The 21,807-nt window shown below is 35.9% G+C and overlaps 1 protein-coding gene across 1 annotated transcript in view; it reads left to right on the top strand.

The window, feature by feature from the left end:
* Positions 1–21,807, top strand: part of LOC149804947 (tetratricopeptide repeat protein 13-like) — a 120,036-nt gene that overhangs the window by 14,737 nt on the left and 83,492 nt on the right. The window contains exons 3-7 of the mRNA XM_089946126.1: positions 2,240–2,315; positions 3,998–4,068; positions 10,048–10,113; positions 10,905–11,003; positions 18,061–18,177. Of these exons, the coding sequence (XP_089802252.1) occupies positions 2,240–2,315; positions 3,998–4,068; positions 10,048–10,113; positions 10,905–11,003; positions 18,061–18,177 (429 nt within the window). The remainder of the gene's footprint in view (positions 1–2,239; positions 2,316–3,997; positions 4,069–10,047; positions 10,114–10,904; positions 11,004–18,060; positions 18,178–21,807) is intronic.

Raw genomic sequence — 21,807 nt, 5'->3', positions numbered from 1 at the left:
AGGATATACAAAATACATGTGTTTCTTATGCGAGTGGGATAGCCGAGCAAGGGAAATGCACTACATGAGGAAGGAATGGACTCACAGGCAGAATGTAGCCATTGGAGAGAAGAATATCCAACACCCAGCTCTGGTTGAGGCTCAGAAAATCTTGCTACCACCCCTTCACATCAAACTAGGTTTGATGAAGAACTTCGTGAAAGCCATTGACCGGACTTTGCCAGCATTCCGATACCTGCATGAAAAATTCCCTCGACTCAGCGAAGCAAAGATTAAAGAGGGAGTTTTTGTGGGTCCTCAGATTCGAGAGCTTTTCAAAGATGACCGGTTCAACAACTTGCTGGAAGGTGACGCGAAACAAGCATGGAATGCTTTTCGCCTAGTTTCTACAAACTTCCTCGGAAATGTTAGGGCAGAAAACTATAAGGAACTAGTAGAAGACATGTTGATGAAGTATAAGAAACTTGGCTGCAATATGTCTCTAAAGATTCACTTCCTTCAATCCCATTTGGATTTCTTTCCTAGCAACTGTGGTATTGTTAGTGATGAACACGGCGAACGTTTTCATCAAGATATCGCAACAATGGTACAAAGATACCAGGGAAAATGGTCCACTACAATGCTGGCTGACTACTGCTGGACACTCCTCAGAGATGCTCCCGAACAGCTGTACAAGAGACAGGCGAAGAAATCTAAGATGTAGTCAATGACTTGATTTTTTATAGGTAGGCTATTACAGTTGACCTTTTACTATTGGAATGCATTTCGTTATGTAAACATTAATTTCTTGCAGATTACAAAAAAACTAGAGCCAATTTTGCAATTTGACTGTCATATTCGTGTTCAGCACATAAAAATTGATAAGAATTGACTAATTTTATTTCAGTAACATGACTTTTGTAAAAATTTGTTGTCCAGTGTAATTATTCTTTGAGAAAAATGATTTACTATAAACTTTTCCATTTCCAAACACACTTGTAACAGTAATCTCACTGGTCATTAACAGTTATTACCAAGTTACCTTGAAATTGGCAACATGCATCAGTCTTGTTAGATTAACAAGTTAGCCAAGCAGTATCATTGGCCAGCATAATGCTTAGGGAGGAACCAATTCACCTTTTGCATGTGGCAGATTTAGGACTTGAAAGTCTGCAAATCATGTATACTTATAGATATTTCAATTAAGTATAACTGATAACAAAACATAAATATTTATACCCTACTTTTGAAACTTGCTTCAAATAGTATGCATTCACATTATTGTGTCTATCTAAGAAAATGTGTGGCTGACCTTGATATTGACTACAACATGGAAGTGACACACTTTGAATGTGTATCATCATTGATAGATGAAACTTCAAGTAGTTATGTTATAGAAGCACTAGGTACATATAAATGTGAAGTAAAAGTGTTGATATAAATACTGTGGCAAGATCAAGGAGTATAAAATTTGCATAACATAAAGCATTACGAACTGAAATTGACCTTTGTCTCTCTCATAACTTGAGCTTGTCCTAGATGAATTTCAGCTCGTCTTGGTGTCATGGTGTCAGGCAAATGGATTTATCAAGCCCTGCATCATATCTCTGTTTGCGTGTTTGTTTTTGCACAGTAACTCTAGTTTCTCCATCATCTACCATTACCAAATTTGAAAATGGCTCTCATTTATGTTAGGAAGAACTGTGTCGATTTTGGGTTCAAAAGGTCCAAGGTTAAGGTCACTGACTGAAAGAAGAAAAATGGATTTTGTGCAATAAATTTACTTCTATATCACAGACCTGGACTAAACTTTATGGATTTCCTGCAGTTGGAGTAAAGAAGAAGTCTCTGAATCTTGGGGCCAAAATATCAGAGGTCTTGGTTGTTGTGGTTGAAAAATAAAGGCTTATTTTGCTTTGAAATTGGAATTCTTGACCATGTACCTTCACCAAAATAAAGAAGGATATAAAGATCCTAATATTTTCATAAAATATGATGGAAGATTTTGAGTATTTTAATGCTGTTTTACTTGAAGAGCTAGTAAAACACCATGTGTTGACAAACTTATTTTGCCATGACAGAATTTGACCCTATACTCCCTATTTTCCACTAGTTTACCATATTTTGACTGGATAGAGGAGTCACTTAACCCAGAATGTTGAGCTCTGGCTTTTATTTTGCCATCATTTTTTTCAGTCACAGAACATGTTTTATTTATAGCATTTATTATACTCATTGTAATTGATTTTGTACTTTACAGGAGCTTGCAGAGGAAATTCTTCGGAAGAAAATGGTGCCATATGCCACGGGGGAGACAGATATTGACAAACGTATTGGTAAATATGTCATATATTTAGCATTTTTATCCCCAGGCTTTTGCACAGGAACAATGTGATACGCTCAGTCTGTTTGTACCTCATCACATGTCCAAAACTACTGGGTTGAAACTTGGGATATAATATCTTAACCATATGATAACAATCTGCATGTAAAGTGTGATATTGGTGCCTCTCCCCTGAGGTCCCAGGGAGCAAGTCGGAGGTTAGATATACACAAATTCTATTTGATAGTGACAGCTTTTGAATATTTATGACCAAACTATATGTATGAATTTGTTTAAGGAAGATACATATATACTGTAATGGACTTTGTTACAACCCAGCAGGTTCTGTTTAAGGATGCATCATTGCTGGATTCATGCCAATTTCTAAAAAAAAATCTATAATATTTTCAGGCTCTATCATTATGTCTTAATTGAATCCATATATTTACAAGATTATCCCCTTTTTGCAGATGGAGATGGGGAGGTATTTTCACCGTAACTTTTCAGTTCTAATAGACCTTGACCCAGGTTCATAGTCTGGAGGTGGTGGGGGTGGACATATAATCAGAAGTGTAGGGATTTGTGATGCCAGTTCATGGAAGTAGCTCAAGTTCTTATTGATTTCCAAGAGAGATTTATATGGCAGGTGTGTTTTGTGTTTAAGATGTTCTGGAGGTACCATATTTATTTACTTATAAGTTCAGTCCAACTGCAGATAACATAGACCCTGATTAAAGTTTGTGTTGTGTGTGTTACTGATTACTTATAAGAAACTGCAAAGACTCAGATCTGCTTGTGCATTATGCAAGAGCTGATCTGGGTCTATGAAGTTTGCAGTTGGAGTCAGCTTGTAAACAAGTACATATGGTACTTTAAATTGTGAAATTGATGTGTAATCTTTTGTGAAGCTACACTACTTTTACTTAAGGATCATGAACTGTACATATTTAACACATTTGTTTTGACACAGTTTAATTAGGGGTCCTGGGTGGCTGAAAGGTTTAAGACACTCACCTGCACAGATCACCAACATCTCACCTCTGTCGTTGTGGGTTTGCCAGTACAGGTGTGTGAGAAAGATTGCCAGTAGCTTCCTGTTTGTCAGTGGTTCTTCCTGGAAATGTTCTTGGTTCTTTCCACTTTATATATACTGGCTGCCATGTATAGCCTATCATGTGCTGAAAAATGGCATTAAACCCAAACAACAACAACATTAATTTTAATTATATTGAATAGGTATTTTGAAGTTATCAGATTTTATTTGGGGTAGTACTTGTGGCATAAACAGGAATATGTAATGATAAAAGCCTGCATTACTCTGGCAGAAGGAAAGAACTTGTATCCATGTAAGCATGGGGTTGTATCTTGCGCTGCATCTTTTGTAATGTCTTCCATTAGAAAAGAAGAAGTAAACTGTGTTTTGCCCATTTTACCATATCAGTAAAAATATATGAACTGGCACCAAGATGATTTAAATCCTTCCAGCTAATTCAGTGGAGGGAAATTACACCACATCATCAGAATGACATTCTGTAATTTTATTTGGACTACAGTACATCGATAAAAACTTGAAGCTTCCAAAAATGTTGTACAAACAATAAAAGATACTTCATTGTGTTTAATTTAACTGCAGTATTATACATTGTTTTATCAAACTGCATCATTTCCTGACTTTAATATTACCTCTTATTTCAGCTCTTGGAATAGTTTTGTTAAATCGTGGAGACATAGAAGGATCTATACAACAGTTTACATCGATAATAAGGGTAGGTATAATCTTTTTCAGTATTGAAAATTGTTACTGGATTGACCTTGGGTCATAAATGGTAATGTACAATGGGAAGATGTATGATATATCCAATGTGTTATCTACATTATGTGGTCAGGTTAATAGTGCAGAAATTAATTAAATGCTATTGGTGCCAGCTTTTTAGCTTTATATCTTCATGGGAAATGTATTTGTTTCTCACATCATTCTGACCTGATGTTTTTTTCCCTAACACAAATGACTTCGTTGTTAAATGCTAACACCAGTATTGAGGCAGAACTCCAGCTATATGCATAGAAATATGTTAGAGTATTTTTTTAATTCATTTTGAACCACCCTAGTGAATGCAGGTCACAGTTGACTACATTTCTCCTTTGAATATGTTCCCTGGTCACATTAACGTTAATAATATAAGCACTTCTAACTCCCAAATCCAGTCCTCCCAAAAATGACATTTTTTCTTTTCTATTATATATAAACCAAGGGCAATGACTCTAGCCCATTACCTTCCTTTACCCTTGACAGGTGGTCCTAGTTAGAGCCTTTGCTTGTAAAATGACAAGATATTTTCTTTGCCTCCCAAAACCAAGTGGATATTTGTGCTATTTTCATTTCATCCACTGATGAATTTGGTATTTTTTATGTATTGATTATTATTCTATGGGTGGTATGCATTATGTTTTTAATTTTGACCATACTTATGTGAATTTTTTTCACCTGTGTCAGCTTAGTTTCTGCATCCTCTTATTGATTGATTTTGCACTGCTACAATATATGAGAATGTTTTGAAGTTCTTTTTTGTTTATTTATCACCATTTTTATAGTGGGCATCTCTTATGTTTTTAACAGTTATGTATTTATTTTCTCTCTATCTCTTCCTTACTTTGCAATTTCAGAACCAGCTATGACAACTAAATATGCTAAATACAAGACAGAATGAAACCTCATGACTTGTGTCTCACATTTATAAAGAATACATCGTTGCAGATTGTGCTAGTTGGTTGGAGAATTTCATGATCAACAGTTCTAAGGAAAATGGCAAGAAACCAGGGAGTGTCTTGGGAAAAGATCAAAAGTACTGATGTTTTTAACCTTCGAAATCAAAGGAACAAGAGTACTGATATTTTTTATCAGTCTTGCTGATGGTTGCACCTGCAGAATTACGATGCTTTGGGGGAGTTTTCACCCAATTCGAGGCAGTCCATTTGGCAGAAGTTCCTTTGCATGTCTGAATGTGACCTTTGGGTCTGTAAGTCCAGGTGCATGGGGTTTATAAATGACTCAGATGAGTTGTGCCATCTGGCCATCTTAGTTTTGATGGCTTCTCAACTGCAGAACATACCATCCAGCTGTCATGCTCTTGATCCATCCAGTCTGGTGATCTCGTCCCTTCCGTTTTCCTTGCAGTTGGGAAAAATACAGGAATTTTCAGAACTATCTGCCAGAACCAGTGACCTAGGTAGTTCCAAGCTGCCTTTTTTCTTTCAGAGGTTCAACTACAGCGTTTTTTCAGGGTTCCCACGCTACCAGGAAATCTGGAAAAAGTCTGGAGCGTGAAAAGTCCTGGAATTTCGCAAATATTGATGAAAGTTGGGGAAAACTTGGGAAATTTCCACCACCACTTGACGCCCGAAACAATCATGTAATTGAGTAGTAACTAAACTGATTGCGAGTTAAATTTATCGAGTTCTAACCAGAATATTCGGAGTGTGCAGTATTGATCATTTGGGTACTTGCAATAAACGTATATGCTGAGTCAATCCAAACGCTCAGTGGATTAAATTTGTCTCATAGACTTTTAGCTTCAATGTCAGCTTGATATCCATATCTTTCCTTACATGGGAGGTATGAAAACCAGTCTAGCATCAAAAAAGGCCAACACGGTGGAGGAAAACCGTAGCCGCCAACTGGATGGCCTAGCAAACGTTAAACATTGTTAGATTGAGTGATATATGTATGAAGTCGATATGAAAATTACTTATTTTCTCAGAAATTGTGAGCATTGAAATTGTTATATCTGTAATCTGCTGAGAGACAAGATGAAACTACGGCGTTAATGAAATGTGACCTGGTATTCTCGATTTGCATTGATAGTTGCATGAGTACACAAGTCTAACAAACAACATTTTCAAATGTTGTAGAGAAAAAGAAAAGAAAAAAATTTAAATGAAGTTGTATACTGGTTGTAATAAAAACAAAGACAAAACAACATAAATTTGTTTGCATATATGTATTCCAAGAACAACTTTTGGAGTTTTGTTGTATAGCGTGACTAATTGGTTGACGTGTGCTCTCTCCTTGATAAATCAGACTGGCCAGATTGCTGGTTTTAACAAAAAGTATTTGACTTTTATTTAATATATATAAATTTCTGTACAACAACATTAAAAAGGAGTTGTTGACATCACGTGACTATTGGACTTCTGATGTCTTTGTTTGAGATTTGCAAAGTTATGTGACTAGTAATGCAAATGGCGAGTACCTGGTCAGATTTCATCTATGCCTTAGTTTTGTCTAGTCTGTCAGCGGATTAAAGACATAATGATAACAATACTTGTCATTTTTGAGAAAATAAATATTTTCCTATTGATTTCATGCAGGTATAAATCAATATTACATAAGTGTAAATTTTCTAGGCCCGCTGATAAACAACTACCATATGTCTTTACAGCATGGTGGCGGCAAATTCCAATTTTTTTATATGCAATTGCAATGACCCCACACCCCAACCTAAATGTCCAAATATGAAAAATGGGTTGGGAATATTCAGAGGAAACCCGGATTAGAAAACGGACTGCTATTCATTTTAAGCAAGATTTGTTGTCCAAGATTGTTGAATCTCAGAGCTGAAATGAGAAATTGTTGTCCCTTTTATTATATATTTTTAAAAAAATGATACGAGCCCCTGTATTAATATAGGTTTCTATCCATCTGTCTTTATGAAAATTCCTGCAGTTTTCTTACTGAGGAAATTGTTATCCATTTTGCGCTCTCTTCCACCTTAAACACAAGTCCTTTGGCCTTTATGAAATGACTCCACTGTATGATATCCCTGTTCGACATGACTTCATTTCCATGGTGGCATTGTCAGACAACATACTCCAGAAACATATGATCAGTTACATTCTGTCAAAGGAGGTAATGATTTCATTTCCTTTTTACATCATCTAGGTTGTCTGATTAATTGAGAAGTCCTGTCTTTGTCCAGCCCATCAGTTCTTACATCTGGGTATGGATTTTCTCATACGCAACCTTACAGAATCCATTTCCAACACAAAATGGATCACAGCCAGGGAGATTCAGCAACTCCTTGGATTGTGCTTGCAGCAGAGGATTATGTCCCTCTAAGTTGCCTCTATATGCACCCTTTGTAGATGACCTTGCAATCTCAAGTGTGTCCCTTTTCCATGCAGCTCGAGAACAATAGATCAGTGTAATGAGTGAGATAGTATCATTCCTGGACCAGTGACACAACCAAGATTGGCTCACAAAAGTAATAGCTCTCGAAAAGCTGCACCCAGATGTGACCATGTGTAAAAACACAAACATCAGTGGTTGAGCAACTCATTTATTACTAGGCTTAGACACTGTCAGCAAGCATTATGATCCAGATTACACAGATCTCCACATCAGTCTCTTGGAGATGAAAGCTATAATCAAAGCCTTTTATTTTTTTGAGTGACCCTCTTCATAATGTGATGGAGCTTAGCATCTCCAACAACTTGGCATTGGTGACATACCTCCTCAAACAGGGTGGTACCAGATTAACCCACTGTCAGCCACCAGTGGATTCTGGATGACATAGGTCTCCACATCAGTCTCATGGAGATGAAGCTTTAACCAAAGCCTTTCATTTCTGGAGTGACCATCTCCATAACGAAATGGAGCTTATCATGTCTGACAACTTGGCGGTGGTGACATACCTCCTTAAACAAGGTACTACCTAATCAACCCAGCTGTACAATTTGGTCTGTTCATTCCATGATTGGTGTGCACTGCACGATGTCAACAGCAAGATTAGATATATTCCTGGTGGACTCATTGTCTTGGTCGATTCTCTAACAAGGAGGAAACAAATTCTCTATTCAGTGGTCCGTCCATCCATTGATGTTGGATCAGATTTTACCAGCTATGTGGGCATCCAGTGATTGATCATTTTACAACCAGGTGTAATCACAAACTATCCACCTTTGTTTCTTCAGCACCAGATTCCAAGGCTTGATTAATATGTGCACTTTCTCTCAGTTAGGAGGGTCTGTCCTGTCTTTGCCTATCCCCCAATGATCTTAGTTCCAAAGATTATACAGAAATTGAGGAGCCAGAAGTGTACAATGATTCTGATTGCCACTCTCTGCTGGGACAGATCCTAGGCCAGTGATCTTGATCTACCGACAGATCTACCCATGCCAAATCTTTTCAATCAACCTAGGGTCCACGTGTTCCATCCTTGCCTAGAACATCTTAATACTTGGCTCTTGTGATGCAAGTCTTGTAACAAAAAACAAGTGAAACCTTCAGACATGGAAAGAATTGCATGAGCCAGAAGGTCCTCCACTTCAACAGCCTACAAAGGGAAGCAGCACATATCAGGGGCTGGTGTAAAGTCTAAAACATTTGTCCCTTTGAGGGCCTCTGTCAGACATGTAGCTAACTTTTTTCTTTGTCTGATTGAGGAGATAAATTTGGCTTCAATTTGCTAATAAGGGTTATCATTCTACGATTTTGGACATCTTCCATCATCATGGCAGGAAGAATCTTGGTAACAAAAAGACTTCTTTGAAAAGATGTCCATTTTTGACTTAAATTGAATAGGCTCAAATCAATTGCTTTGTTTCTAAAGTAGAATCTTTCCTGGTTGGCTGAATTCAAACTAGTTCGAGCCTTTAGCTAGGACCTCTTTGAAACTTCTTTTATACTAAACCTGTTTCCTGATAGAATTAGCTTCTGCATGAAGAGTCACGGAATTACATGCCCTCTCTGTTGACCCAGCCTACCTTCAGTTTTGATCAGATGTCTCGATGTTCCTTGTGACGTAACCTGATTTTGTTAGCAGGAATTGATTGCCATCAGTGAGCATTCAGAAAGTCATCATACAGCCTCTTTCCTGTTTTGACACAAGATGCTTTTAAACAGGACCTGGTACATTTGCTCAGACTTCATCTGAAATGGTCCGAGCCTGTTTGTGGTGCTCAAAGATGACTCGTTCTCCCAGTTAGACAGAAAAGATGAATTTTCATCTGTGGGAGAGCTGGATTCTGGAGGTAGTATGGCTTATATTCCAAACATTAATGTGATTGGGTAAGTATTAAAGGAAAAACTATTTATTTAAAAATTTGCTTTCTTAAAGTAATGACTGTTTATAATGTACCTCCTTTGTAACCGTTTATCTTTGTGGCACATGTCCAGCTGTAAGTATGATATGCTAATGGTATTTGGTCAGGATGTTCCTTGCTTTATTTTGAACTACTGTATAGTTACCTACTTTTTATTAAACAAATTGGTTTGTTATATGCATGCTGTCTTCAGTGGTACAGCTCAAATCTCCAACTGTACTCATGGTATTACATGCATTGGATTGTAAACTTGGGGCAGGCATATAATATTAATTTAAGACAGTGTTTTTATAACACCTGTCATTGGAGCCGTACACTTGACCCACATTAAAGTGAGGGAGTCTTATAGTGAGGTGTATTTAATAAGGATGTGTCCAGATAGAGCATAGAAACACAGAACTTGGGTATTTAATGATGTGAAATCACATAATTTTTTCTCATGTGCCAAGAACTTCAATAAATTGGAATATGAATTAAGCAGCAGTGATAAAACAAAATTTAACCATGACCATGCCCACATTTTGAGAGGGATAATTGTATAAGGAGGGTTTTTATTATGATAGACTTTTCTATTATTCAGTTAGAGTTTCCTAAGTGATATTGATGTTGGAGAAAGTGTGATAGACATTATACCTTGTTTGCAGGACAGGCCTAATGCAGTACCAGCTTACTATGGGCGTGGCATAGCATACTCCAGAAAAGGATTACAGGTAAGATATATCTATGAATATTATATTAACTGTGTTAAAAAAAATGAGGAAAAGTTAGCCTGCTTTTGATATCAATGTAATGAAATTTTGTAAGTTTTCTGCTCAGTAATGACTTTCTTTTGAATATTGGCTTGCATGTGATGGATTTGAAACTCTACGTACAGTTACATAAGCGTCAGCATTTAATATGCAAATTATTTATGAAACAACTTACTTACACTGTCTCAGCATTTAAATCATAATTTATCTCTGTGGATCCCAAACTGATAAATGTTTAAAATTAAAATTCCACATTTAGTCTGGTGACTTCATTTCATTAATGCAGTGAAGTACAGGGAAGAAACATCTATGTTTTATACAGAAATATTGCCTAGGACACAAGCCTGTTGCAGAAATGAAGGTAAAGGTGTGTGTCAGGCACATTGATCAAGTTGGACAGGAACATTGTGGTGGGTGGATTAAAAACATTTCCTTTTTACAAGGATGTGATATTTTCAGATTTAAAAAAAAAAATTCTTACATGTTGGCTGTATTTGCAGTAATTACTTACACTGGCTTCGCACACCTACATTGCTGGAATAGCTCTTGCCTAGCTTGTATTTAGAAAACTGAAATATTTTAATGGCAAGATTTGATTGCATGCATTTATAATAATAATAATAATAATAATAATAATAATGCTTTATTTATAGAGGCTGACTCATTAGTCATTGACTGTTCTCCCTTGAGGCCCTCTTACGGAGAGTATAACAATACACATTATATGCCTTTAATTGCTTGCTCAATTTCAGGGTCCATTGATAGCTCAGAAAGCAGTTGCTGATTTTAAAGAGGTCATAGACAGAGACATAAAAAATGAAATCAAACAGCGATATGAACGAAGAGCAGAGGTTAGCTATTTTCTTTGCAGACCAATAGAATTAAAATAAAATTTGGCTTTCCTGTGAATAAATGAGGTTTGTAAATAGTACAGATTATTGCAAACAGAAAATACTAACAGTGTGATTAAAGACAATGGATTTGACAAAAATTGTTAGAGAGGTAATTGCTGTCCACATCAGAATGCACAAAGCATTATATAGATGGACTAGTGGGATCAGTTTATTTACAGTATTTGCCTCTGTTAATATATAGTTGTCCTTTGTTATGATTTCCTTTTATACATTTCAGTTAAGTTTTTGGATTACTGATTTATAAAAGCATCCAGTTCAATGTTTTTACATTCAAATAAAATACCCAATCACACAATCACATGAACTTTAGGATATTACTCTGTTACTTCCAAATCCAGCCCTTCCTAAAAATATAAAAATGTCTTTCCATTTATTCATGTATGTAATATAGATGAATGGATTTAAGTCTTACAGATTAATTCCCCTTGTTCCAACTTGGTTGCTACCTATATGCCAGATTTTAGTCTTTCAATTGCAACTGTGAATAGTGCCTTCAAAGAATCAATAGCAATTTATAATCAATTTTTGCCATCCAACATTTATTTTCAGTGGTATAGTGAGTCAAAAAGTTGATATACTTGGTATATACAACATTTGTGTTTTTCCCATTGAGTTTGTTTGTATTTATGCCCTTTTTATTAATCAGTCATTAGTGTCGGTGTCATATTGATTGTTAACACTTGAGTTTTCACACGTTTAATTGTATTGCACTGTTACATTTTTTTTCCTTATATGCTTCTTTGGTGCCTGTTTGTACAGTTTATATATTTATTTTACGTACTTGTTTGTTTTTCATCTCACTTTCATTACAGTGATGTCAGTCAAGTGCAAGAAGTGCAGATGCTGTAAGTTCTGAGGAACAACCATGAGACATGCCTTGCATGCACAAAATGTTTGTCCACACACCCGTGTAGTATAATGTAGGCAGAAAATGTTTGGTCCAATGTCTTGAAAAAGATATTGAAGTCTTGCAAGAAAAGGGCAGAGTATAAATCATTGGAACTTTTAAATAATAAGTATTCATCCGATTTATGAATGTCGACCAGATTTATGAAGAAGAAGATATGCCACCCTGACCCTGATGACAGTACTTAAAATAGTTTCTACAGTGATGATTGCTTCAGGTCCAGTCAGAGCCATCCCAGGTGATTCCACTAAAGCTATATTGGAATTAAATATAAGACACATACTACAGCAATGTCATCTAGAACGCTGACAAGCTACTGGATGAAACTAGGACCATTTTAACCCACTGGGCACAAGTACCTGTCTATACCCATACATTGACTTGGGAACATTGAAGCCTGGCATGCATTATTACCTTCTGACTTTGCTGGCTATCCTGGCCTGCAAGTTAAACTTGATTTGCCATAAGCCATCAGCCAGTCCAGCAACCACACAATCAGTGAATAGTTTCCATGGTAATGAATCTGTTAATTCACAGAGAGATGGCATTGTGTGCCCAACATGACAGGTAGAACTTTTTTCACATGTGGTGATAATTTTGAATGATCACTGTCATATGGAATGCTATACCCCTGGATTCAGGTTTGAGGAGGACAACTCCCCCAATCGATTGTGGGGGGGGGGTAGGGTGAAGTGACAAGGACTGGCCAGAACATTCTGATCAAAACATGGAAATAACAGAATTCAGTTCTATGGCAACCTAAGAGATACACAGAATTTTGCTTCTTTTAGAATGCTGTCCAACAACAGTCAAGGCCTCGACGGACATTTGTGAAGAAGTTGAACTTACATCATTCAGAATTTTACTAGTCATTAAGAATTATGAATTAGAAATTACAGGCATTTTCTCTGATAAAATTTGTGATCCTGTTAATTTGATGGCTTTCTTTTCAGTGAGTTACTTGCCTGTAACTTTCTCTCCCCCCGTACAAATCACATACTAAATGATTATCATTTGAATGTGCCTGGACAAGGATATTACTACCATTGATAAGTTGATCAGTAACATCAATTGTTGTGTCCTCTTCCTCCTTACTCAGTTTTCTGTCTCTTGTGATCTTTTGCTTTGCTGAGAAGGGTGGAAGTCACCATGCCCATGGATTGGTATGTCAAGGTTGTCAGTGGGGCTGCTCACCATATGATGTCAAACATCTAAATAACCTCTTCAGCAGCATGGAGTTTGCTAGTACAAATTGAGATTTCAGGTTGTATGTTTTCTAAAGGTATTGTCACAGCAAGCAACTGAAGCTTGAAGTGTCCAATGGGACATATCCTGATAAAAACAATATGCTTGACCTGATGATAGATATACCCATGAAAAGTTTTGTTGTAACCTCTATGCTGCTGAAGCAGCCAAGGTTGACATTATGTCTGTGTTTGTGTGCTCTCTGAGGCACATGGAAAATGATGTAGTCATCAAAGGTTATTTCTGCCTGTTCAGACAGGAAAGGAAGACATACATCCACAAGCATTGGCCACTTGGCTACAGATGTTTATGAGGTAAGTATACTCGGATCTCTCACAGGATCAGGTATGACATGTGAAGATTTTTGCTCATAAATATGAGCAGTTTACTTTAGCCCAGCCTTTGAACATATCTCATTTTGATACAAAATGGAATCAGTTGGCTGGTATCCTTAGTCTATTTTCACCAGCTTCTATTTGTGAGAAGAGCTGTATGTTGTTGGGTCACTGGTTGCTGCCCAGACAGCACAACCTCTGCCCTGCCATGACCTTGCAGTTTCACTGAATTTGCCTGGGAAACTTTGAATGTAAGTCAATAGCCAGGTGCAGGATCATAAAGGTATCACCCTTGCACATGTAAAAATGCATAACCTGCAGTTGTGCTAACCTCACATCAGAAGTTCATCTTTTCAGTCAAGCAATCATTGTGCTCATACAGGATGATAGGATCATCAACCATTTCCTTCTCCTCTTGCCTATTCTTATAATGTTAAAATGATCAGGTACTGTGTTTGATGGAGAATTTGCTAGTTAATTATCTCATTAACCCCTGGAGATTTTTGTCATTTTTGCCTGAAATAGGAGCAGGAAACACATTTTGTGGGTTACTTTTGAATACATCAAAATATATTTGTTACCCAAAAATTTCTGTTAAGCCGGATTCCGAGTTATGTCAGAAACATTGTGTTTCATTGGCTATTTTGCTTACACATATGCAGAAGACTAAAAGTTGGAGTCCTTTTTTCATTTTCGTGTCGTGGCCAGTTTTTACTTCAGATCCCCAACTTATACTTTTTGCAAAGGTTCACCTGTATGTCTGTCGTTCATGCTGGTCTGCATAGATCTCAGGCCAGAAAGTCTAAAATCTGTACACAAAATCTGATTACAACAATGGGCGAAGTTTTGGTTTTAAAAAATAGGTCTTAAAAATATGTTTCTGTCTCCATATTTTGTATTGCAAGTAGAAAGTCCATATTATTCGGTGTCATTTTAGAGCTGCATCTGTCTACTTTTCTGTAATACCACACACTTTGGTATCTCTTAAATTACCTTAACAATACAGATCTTGGAAGTAGGGTACAACCTTATGACACATAAACCTGAAACAAATAGATATGGAGTACCACAAGGCTCAATTCTAGGTCCATTACTATTCATTTTATTTATTAATGACCTACCACTTTTACTAAGAGACTCAATGTCATCTACAGATCTCTATGCAGATGACACAACATTGTCAGACATCCAAAACACAAAGCATAAACTCAAAATTTCTTTACAGAATGCCCTAAACATACTGGAAAACTGGTGCACATGTAACGGCATGGTGGTAAATACTGGTAAAACTAAAATATTACTTATCTCAACACAGCAAAGAAGGACAAATCTTGATAGTGATGAACTATGTCTGACATGGAAGGATACAAATTTGCAAATGGTCTGTAATGATAGACTACTTGGTGTTCTGGTAGATAATAACCTATCATGGACTGAACATATCAAGCATATCAGTAAAAAAGTCAATTCAAGTTAATGGCTTCTCAGTAGGATAAGACATTTTCTCCCTGAAAGGCACAGAAAACTATTTTATAACAGTTACATACAACCCTATTTGGACTACTGTAGTACAGTATGGGGTAATTCAAATGATAAAAACATAGCAAAGCTGGCACATCTTCAAAAAAGAGCATTTGGGCTAATATCAAGGAAAGTTTAGCTGGTAGGTTAAAAAATATTACCTATTAAAGACTGAATCTGTTTGAGAAAAGCCAAATTGATGTACAGGATATCTCAAATAGTGCTCCTGAATATTTACAATCACTATTCCAGTATAGGCTACCTGGTAATACTCCACACCTGCGATCCATGTCTGCCAAACAGTATAAAATTCCCAGACCAAATAAGGAGTTATTTTAAAAGAAGTTTCCAATACTCTGGAACTCTGCTCTGGAATAGTGTTCCAGTTGAGATTAGAAATGCCCACTCTATTTCCTTCTTCCAAACCCAATATATCCAGTGGCTTCAGAGATGCAGCTTAAATAAATAAATTCCTTCGAATGAGGGCCTCAAGGTAGATTAGTTTTTAGCTAATTGTGTTACCCTCTTTAAAAAAGGTCATTATTATTATTATTATTATTACAAGCTGAAAAATCCTCTACTTTGAAGGCTTACTAGTAAAAGTGGTAGGTTTTCAGGGACTCGTAATAAGGTAAACAGTACTGTTTCTAAGTTCCTTATGCAGTGGCTGACTTTTTTTCTCGATCTTTCTAAAGGCTACCACTCCATGATCTCCAACTTAATCAGGTATCCTAGTAAAGCAAATATTGGGCAGAAGAAGATCTATCAGATTGTGTAGCCAATTTTTGCTTGAATAGACTGATATTTGGGTTTTGCCATGACTGCTCAGATCATTTGAAGCATTAGCCAGAACCTCACTGAAGCTGCTATTATATAAAACATGTTTTATGAGACCCAATCCATCTTCTCAGGCACTACTCAAAGTGTATGATGATGGCTGGAGAAAAGGAGTTAAGACCTCGGCATTATGGCTGAAATGGTAAGTACACCGTGTGCTCAGAGATCTCGTAAGATCAGATTTGCCTCATGAAGATTTCAGTAATGAGATAAGAGTGATCTTTTCAACCTCACATTTGATGTATTATTTTTCCCCTGCTTCATGATATTTCAGGTTCTTATCTCCATGAACTAGTTTGCAAATACAAGAATGAAATATGGCGTATCTAGTGCCTGTGTCCCAGACAATCACCAAACTTAAATGATCTAAGCACAGCCTCCTCACCAGGATGGGTTTAGCACTTTCACTGGATTCACTGAGATTTTTCTTCATCACTCATTTCTTCTGATCCATGTATTGTTATAGGTTATGTGGCTGTTGATTGTATTGTCCTTATGTTGAGACTGGTTTATCCATCATATAATCCTACCATTCTTTCCTCAAAGGATGCCTGTGGTAAAAGTTGGAGACTCATGCATTTCCTCCTATTGCCTATTTTCTTAAATATGTTAATTTGGGGACTCAATGGGATAGAGAAAGTTATTGTTTTATTAAATTGTATAATGGAAAACACTTACCTGGTCACATTACTATTAAACTCTCCCATTACTCCCCACAAGTATGAGCATCCTTGTTGATTTATCACTCAGTTTAAGCTGTTAAACATTCTGTTGATGGGCAACCACTGAGTGGTGGTAATCTTGTCAATATGTTATGTAGATGGGAAAGATGTCAATTTTTGTTTTGGGTGGATTGCTGGATTCAAGAAGTACTGGAGTTTATTTCCTATATTCTCAGTGAAACATAATTTACTAATAAAATTGCTTTCTACCGAGATTTGACATATTCATATGGCAGTATAACACTCGTAGAAAGTTACTTCACCTAACAATTATGTTTTGTAGCCTACAAATTGGGGTCAAAGGTTATGTCATGAATTGAATTCAATGTGCATGAAAAGGTTATGCTTGCAAGATGATATATAACACTGTCATTTTTTGTTATTGATAAAGTTTACTTAAAAGAAACAATATTAGTTGCACTGAATATAAGTATTAATCTGGTTCCCAGCTTCATATGCTCCTGCATTGGACTCCGCAATATGAAGTCAGGTGAATGCCGATGTCATATTGTCACGTCTTCAAAACAGATATGGAGAGATCTAGTACAACTAACTACTGCACATTTATTCCTCTAATTCACTGTTTATTAGTGACATAATGTGAACTCTACTAATACTTTCGGAGCCCATGGGTATGTGAGAAAGCCTGTCAGTAGCTTCTCATTGGTCAATGGTTCTTCTCTGGTTTTTCCAGGATTCTTCCTCCACCAGTTATACTGGCTGCCATGTATAGCCTATCTTGTACTGAAAAATGGTGTTAAACCCTACAACAACAACAATAACTAATACTTTCGATTATAACTGTTGCAGTCATTATCTTGTGTTCAAGCTTAATCACCAATTCGGTCTTATAATTATTTTTACAGATATTTTTACTAGTATGTGACGATGAAGGAAAAGGGTACCCACAACGATATTTTGTTAATATTGCACATTTTTACACAGCAGCATCTTAAAAATTCTTTCCCCAATCAATTCCTTGATAAATTTTATGTCAAAAATTATATGAGGTGATGTACAACAGCCTAATTATAGCCAAAGATTAAGACGAAATTATAACCCATTTTGTACGAGGGGGTGAGGGTAACGATTGTTTTGTAAACATTGCACACTTCACACTAATAGAAAGTATTAGTAAAGTTCACATTATGTCCCTTACAAACTGAATATTAAAGTCATAAATGTGCCATGATTAGATGAACTAGATCTCTACATACGAGGCCATTTGTCTTGATCACGTGACAATATGGCATTGGCGTTCACCTGACTTCATATATCAACACAGGGAGCATACGAAGCAAGGAACAGGACTTTATAAGTATAAGCAAATCTAAATTAGTAAATGAGAGTGCAGTTTGTGTAATGATTTCCAAATAAATGTTAATCAAAATGATTTATGAAATGCAGGTACCATATCTCTTTGACAGGCTTACATCAGTTTAGGACAATATCATAAGGCTCTTGAGGATTTAGATAAGGCAGTGATGTTAAATCCTGGAGGTAAAGCTTCATTTGCTCAAGGAATTATCCACATAATAATTGGAGTAAGTATGCTTTCTTTGCATTAAAACAGTTTCTCGTTAATGTAGTGGCAGCTGAGAACTATTAAGTGTACAATTTACATCAGTCTGTATTGTAACATAAATTATACATGTACATATTTTATTCAAATTCTCAATAACTCTTATATTTTTGAAGATATTAGCTTAAAGAAGAAGAATGTGATGTGCTCTGTGCATTCATGAAAAATGTTAGTTATGGTTGTTTTTTATCACCAATGCTCTTTAATCCTTTCCCCTATGCCCATATGTGACAACTACCTACTCTGCCCTTCAAAGGACACTACCCTTTTGTGTTTGTTTAATGTTTGATATATATAAAATGTGCTTTTGTCAGTTTTTCCTTACAAACAAGATGACATTCTACATTTTGTTATGTTTATTCCAAATAATGTACCCAAGGTAGGGGGAAAAGAATGTCCCAGTCATTAAAATAATTACTTTTCTCTCTGCCTGAATAATTACTGTGGTAATAAATATTAACATTTTCCTTGCCGATCTTGTCTGAAAAATTAAAAATTGTAAAGGAGGAACTAATTACTTGTATATTGCAGCATTCAGCAGCACTGGCCTACTTGAGCCCAATTATCCTTCATCATCCCAATTATTGACAGGTCTCACTCATTCAGAGACTTGTGATACCGTTTAAGATGTTTACATTGGAAATATTGTTCCCACTATGTACTTGCTGTCATTTGCATGAGTTTTATTAATTGGGTTATTAACCTGCTATTATTGTGCTTTTCTTATGTTCTGATTGTTTTTAATTAGATTATATGTACATTGACATAGATTATATGTATTGTTGAGCTTGGTCTTTTTAACATAAGTGAACTAAAAGCTTAATAATAAATTCATTGCGTATCTTTATAATCTGTTATTGATCTTTATGAGCATTATATAGTCACATGAGCCAGCATTGCTGCAGTAATCAAAGTGAACACATTGACAATATATGTGATGACCCTAGAATTACAATAAACAGGAAATTGGGATTTACAACCTTTGAAGCCAAAACCTCTTCACCAGTTCTGAGGAGATTGAGAAGTTCTACCTGAGATAACTGTTTAAACCCATTAAGACTATTAAGCCACATACCAATGGCAATCAATGCAATTAGAGATGGATATTGTAGCCTTGGCAAACACATGTATTAACAGTTTTGTGAGATTTTAAAATAACATGTTAATGATAAATATGTATTCAATATGTGTGTAAAACAGTACAAGTTAAAATGAACAAAGGAACAATAAGAAAATATGATTAAGAAGAAATTCTGCTTATATGAAGCTAAAATGAAGTTGACATACAAAAACTAGAGACCTTTTATTAAATGCAGATACACTTGTGTCTTACACAGATCCTCATTTCGGATAATAGTTGACATTTTCATTCAATTTCAAAAGATGATGATGGTATGCAGTAACATAACTTACATACAGACCAGCTAGGTCCAGGCCTAGGACAGCAAATTTTATAAATCGTCAAAATTCGTGTATTCTTTTTTACAAGCCAAAATAAATATTGAAGTGAATAAAGCTATGCATTGAACACATCACTATTAAGCAGTTACAGATTCATGACCATTCTCTTCATGATGCTCCTCATCTCACTGGGGGGAAGGGGCAGAACTTCCAAATTGGCCCAGGGTAGGCAAAAGCCTAAATCTATCACAGATGTTATGATAGCTGACCTGGAGAAATACACCACTACTGCAATAAAGAAAAGATAAAACCAGTTTTAAATATAATGTCATTGTAGCAGTGGAAAATGTAAATGTACCATAGAAAAGGATTTTTGCTTTTATCCGAGGTCACTATCAACATTAACTATACATGTATTTTTGTGACATGAACATACAGGTTTTTTATTTTGTCTTCTTTACTTTTACATGTTAAAGGTTTTTAGAAGCATTCAATTTTGTTGAAAGTTTTAAAGCATTTAATCAAAACCGATAGTTTCATTGCAAATTTGATATTGCACATATTTTGCAAGAAATAAACTGGTTGATATTCATTATATCTTATCCTTAAAGAGGTAATTTTGGATTGTTTTGTTTTCTGACTGCTATCTTACTAAATCAGCAATACTTTTTCATCTAAATACCTGGATTTGCCAGTTATTAACTGACACCATTTCACATAACTTGAACACACCCGCATTAAAGGAATTGTGATAGCATCCTGTGATATGTTATCATAAACAGTTGAGTCTCTAGTGCTGCACTTGAACTATGTGAAAACAATGGCTTATCTATTAAATTGAAAATTTGATCTGGTAATGAAAAAAAGGTAAACATGTAAAGGACCTGCTGAAAACATTCCATGTCGTTCATTTGCTTTCATTTAGACTGATACACTAATATGAATCCATCGCAGAAGCCCCCATTGTTCTTTCCAGAAAAAAAAAATTGGAGTCTATAACTCCCAACCCAGGTCAAAAATTGGTCATTAAGAAATAGAAACAGGTCACAAAGATTCTTGCTTTGTTTTAGTTTTGCTTAAGAAAATTACAAAACATTTCATTATCAGCCTCTGCTGTCATCAGCCTTTCATACCATAAATTTGATTCTTCACTCTCATGTAACCCTGCCCCCGCATAACTTTACTGTGGACACTTCATGCTCCACTCATTTCTTGCTTGTATGCTGTTTATATTTCCTAAAAATAATACAAAAAGACTTTTTGCTGAAGATCATATTTTTTCCATCAGATTCATTCATTGATCACATTATCGTTTGTAAATGAACTGCCTCTACAATCTAGTAATCCCAGAAAGATGAAAATTGTCTTTGCTGTCTGTATAACATATAGCAGAGGCCGGCAAACTTTCCAGTGCAAGTGCCGCAGACACAAATTTACACCTTGTCGCGGGCCGTATAGTTCATTAAGTAAAATAATTAATATTTGAAATAGCAAAAGAAAAAGGTTTTTCTAAATAACATCATAATTAATTTTCAGTTAATATGTTGTTAATATTTGAAAAATTTTTAAACTTAAACTTCAAAAGAAGCACATTTATTTTGAAAAACAGAGTAACATAAACAGAGTCAGTGCGAATGATGACTTGTTCCTAGGCCGCATGAAAACCCTTGGTGTGTCGCATGCGGCCCACAGGCCGTAGTTTGCCCACCCCTGACATAGAGACAGTGGGAAGAAAATCTTGCCCTTCACCTACCTTTACCACTGCTAGGTGGCTACTCATCAACTGGATGTTGAGCAGTTTAAGCGTTTACTCAATATATCAACACTGTACCACTTGGCCTCTCCAAATCCAATGTTATCTTCATTTTTTTGTTTAAGTTTTTAACCATCAGTGTAGAAAGTTAGTATATTAATGTCTATTAATGTAGTTGTTACATGTTGTAATCATTATTTTCTATTTTTGATGAGTATTTTCATTATTTGCACATTTGTGGACTTCATTATTCTGATCTTAAGCTTCAGTATGGTATCCTTGGTGCTGGTTGTTGGTTGCCTATTTATGAACACTTTTGATTTTTACATTTTTAAGTGACAGTTATTGTTACTTGTTGATGTGAAAGGTTTGGGTTGTTTTCAAATATTTTTATTGTTCTTGTCCTTTCATTTGAACAATGGCAATGAAATGCCCCAA

The sequence above is a fragment of the Sinohyriopsis cumingii genome, chromosome 2 (assembly GCF_028554795.1).
Source record: "Sinohyriopsis cumingii isolate HCF-2022 chromosome 2, ASM2855479v2, whole genome shotgun sequence".
NCBI classification, from domain to species: domain Eukaryota; kingdom Metazoa; phylum Mollusca; class Bivalvia; order Unionida; family Unionidae; genus Sinohyriopsis; species Sinohyriopsis cumingii.
This window is presented reverse-complemented; position numbering and strand designations above follow the sequence as displayed.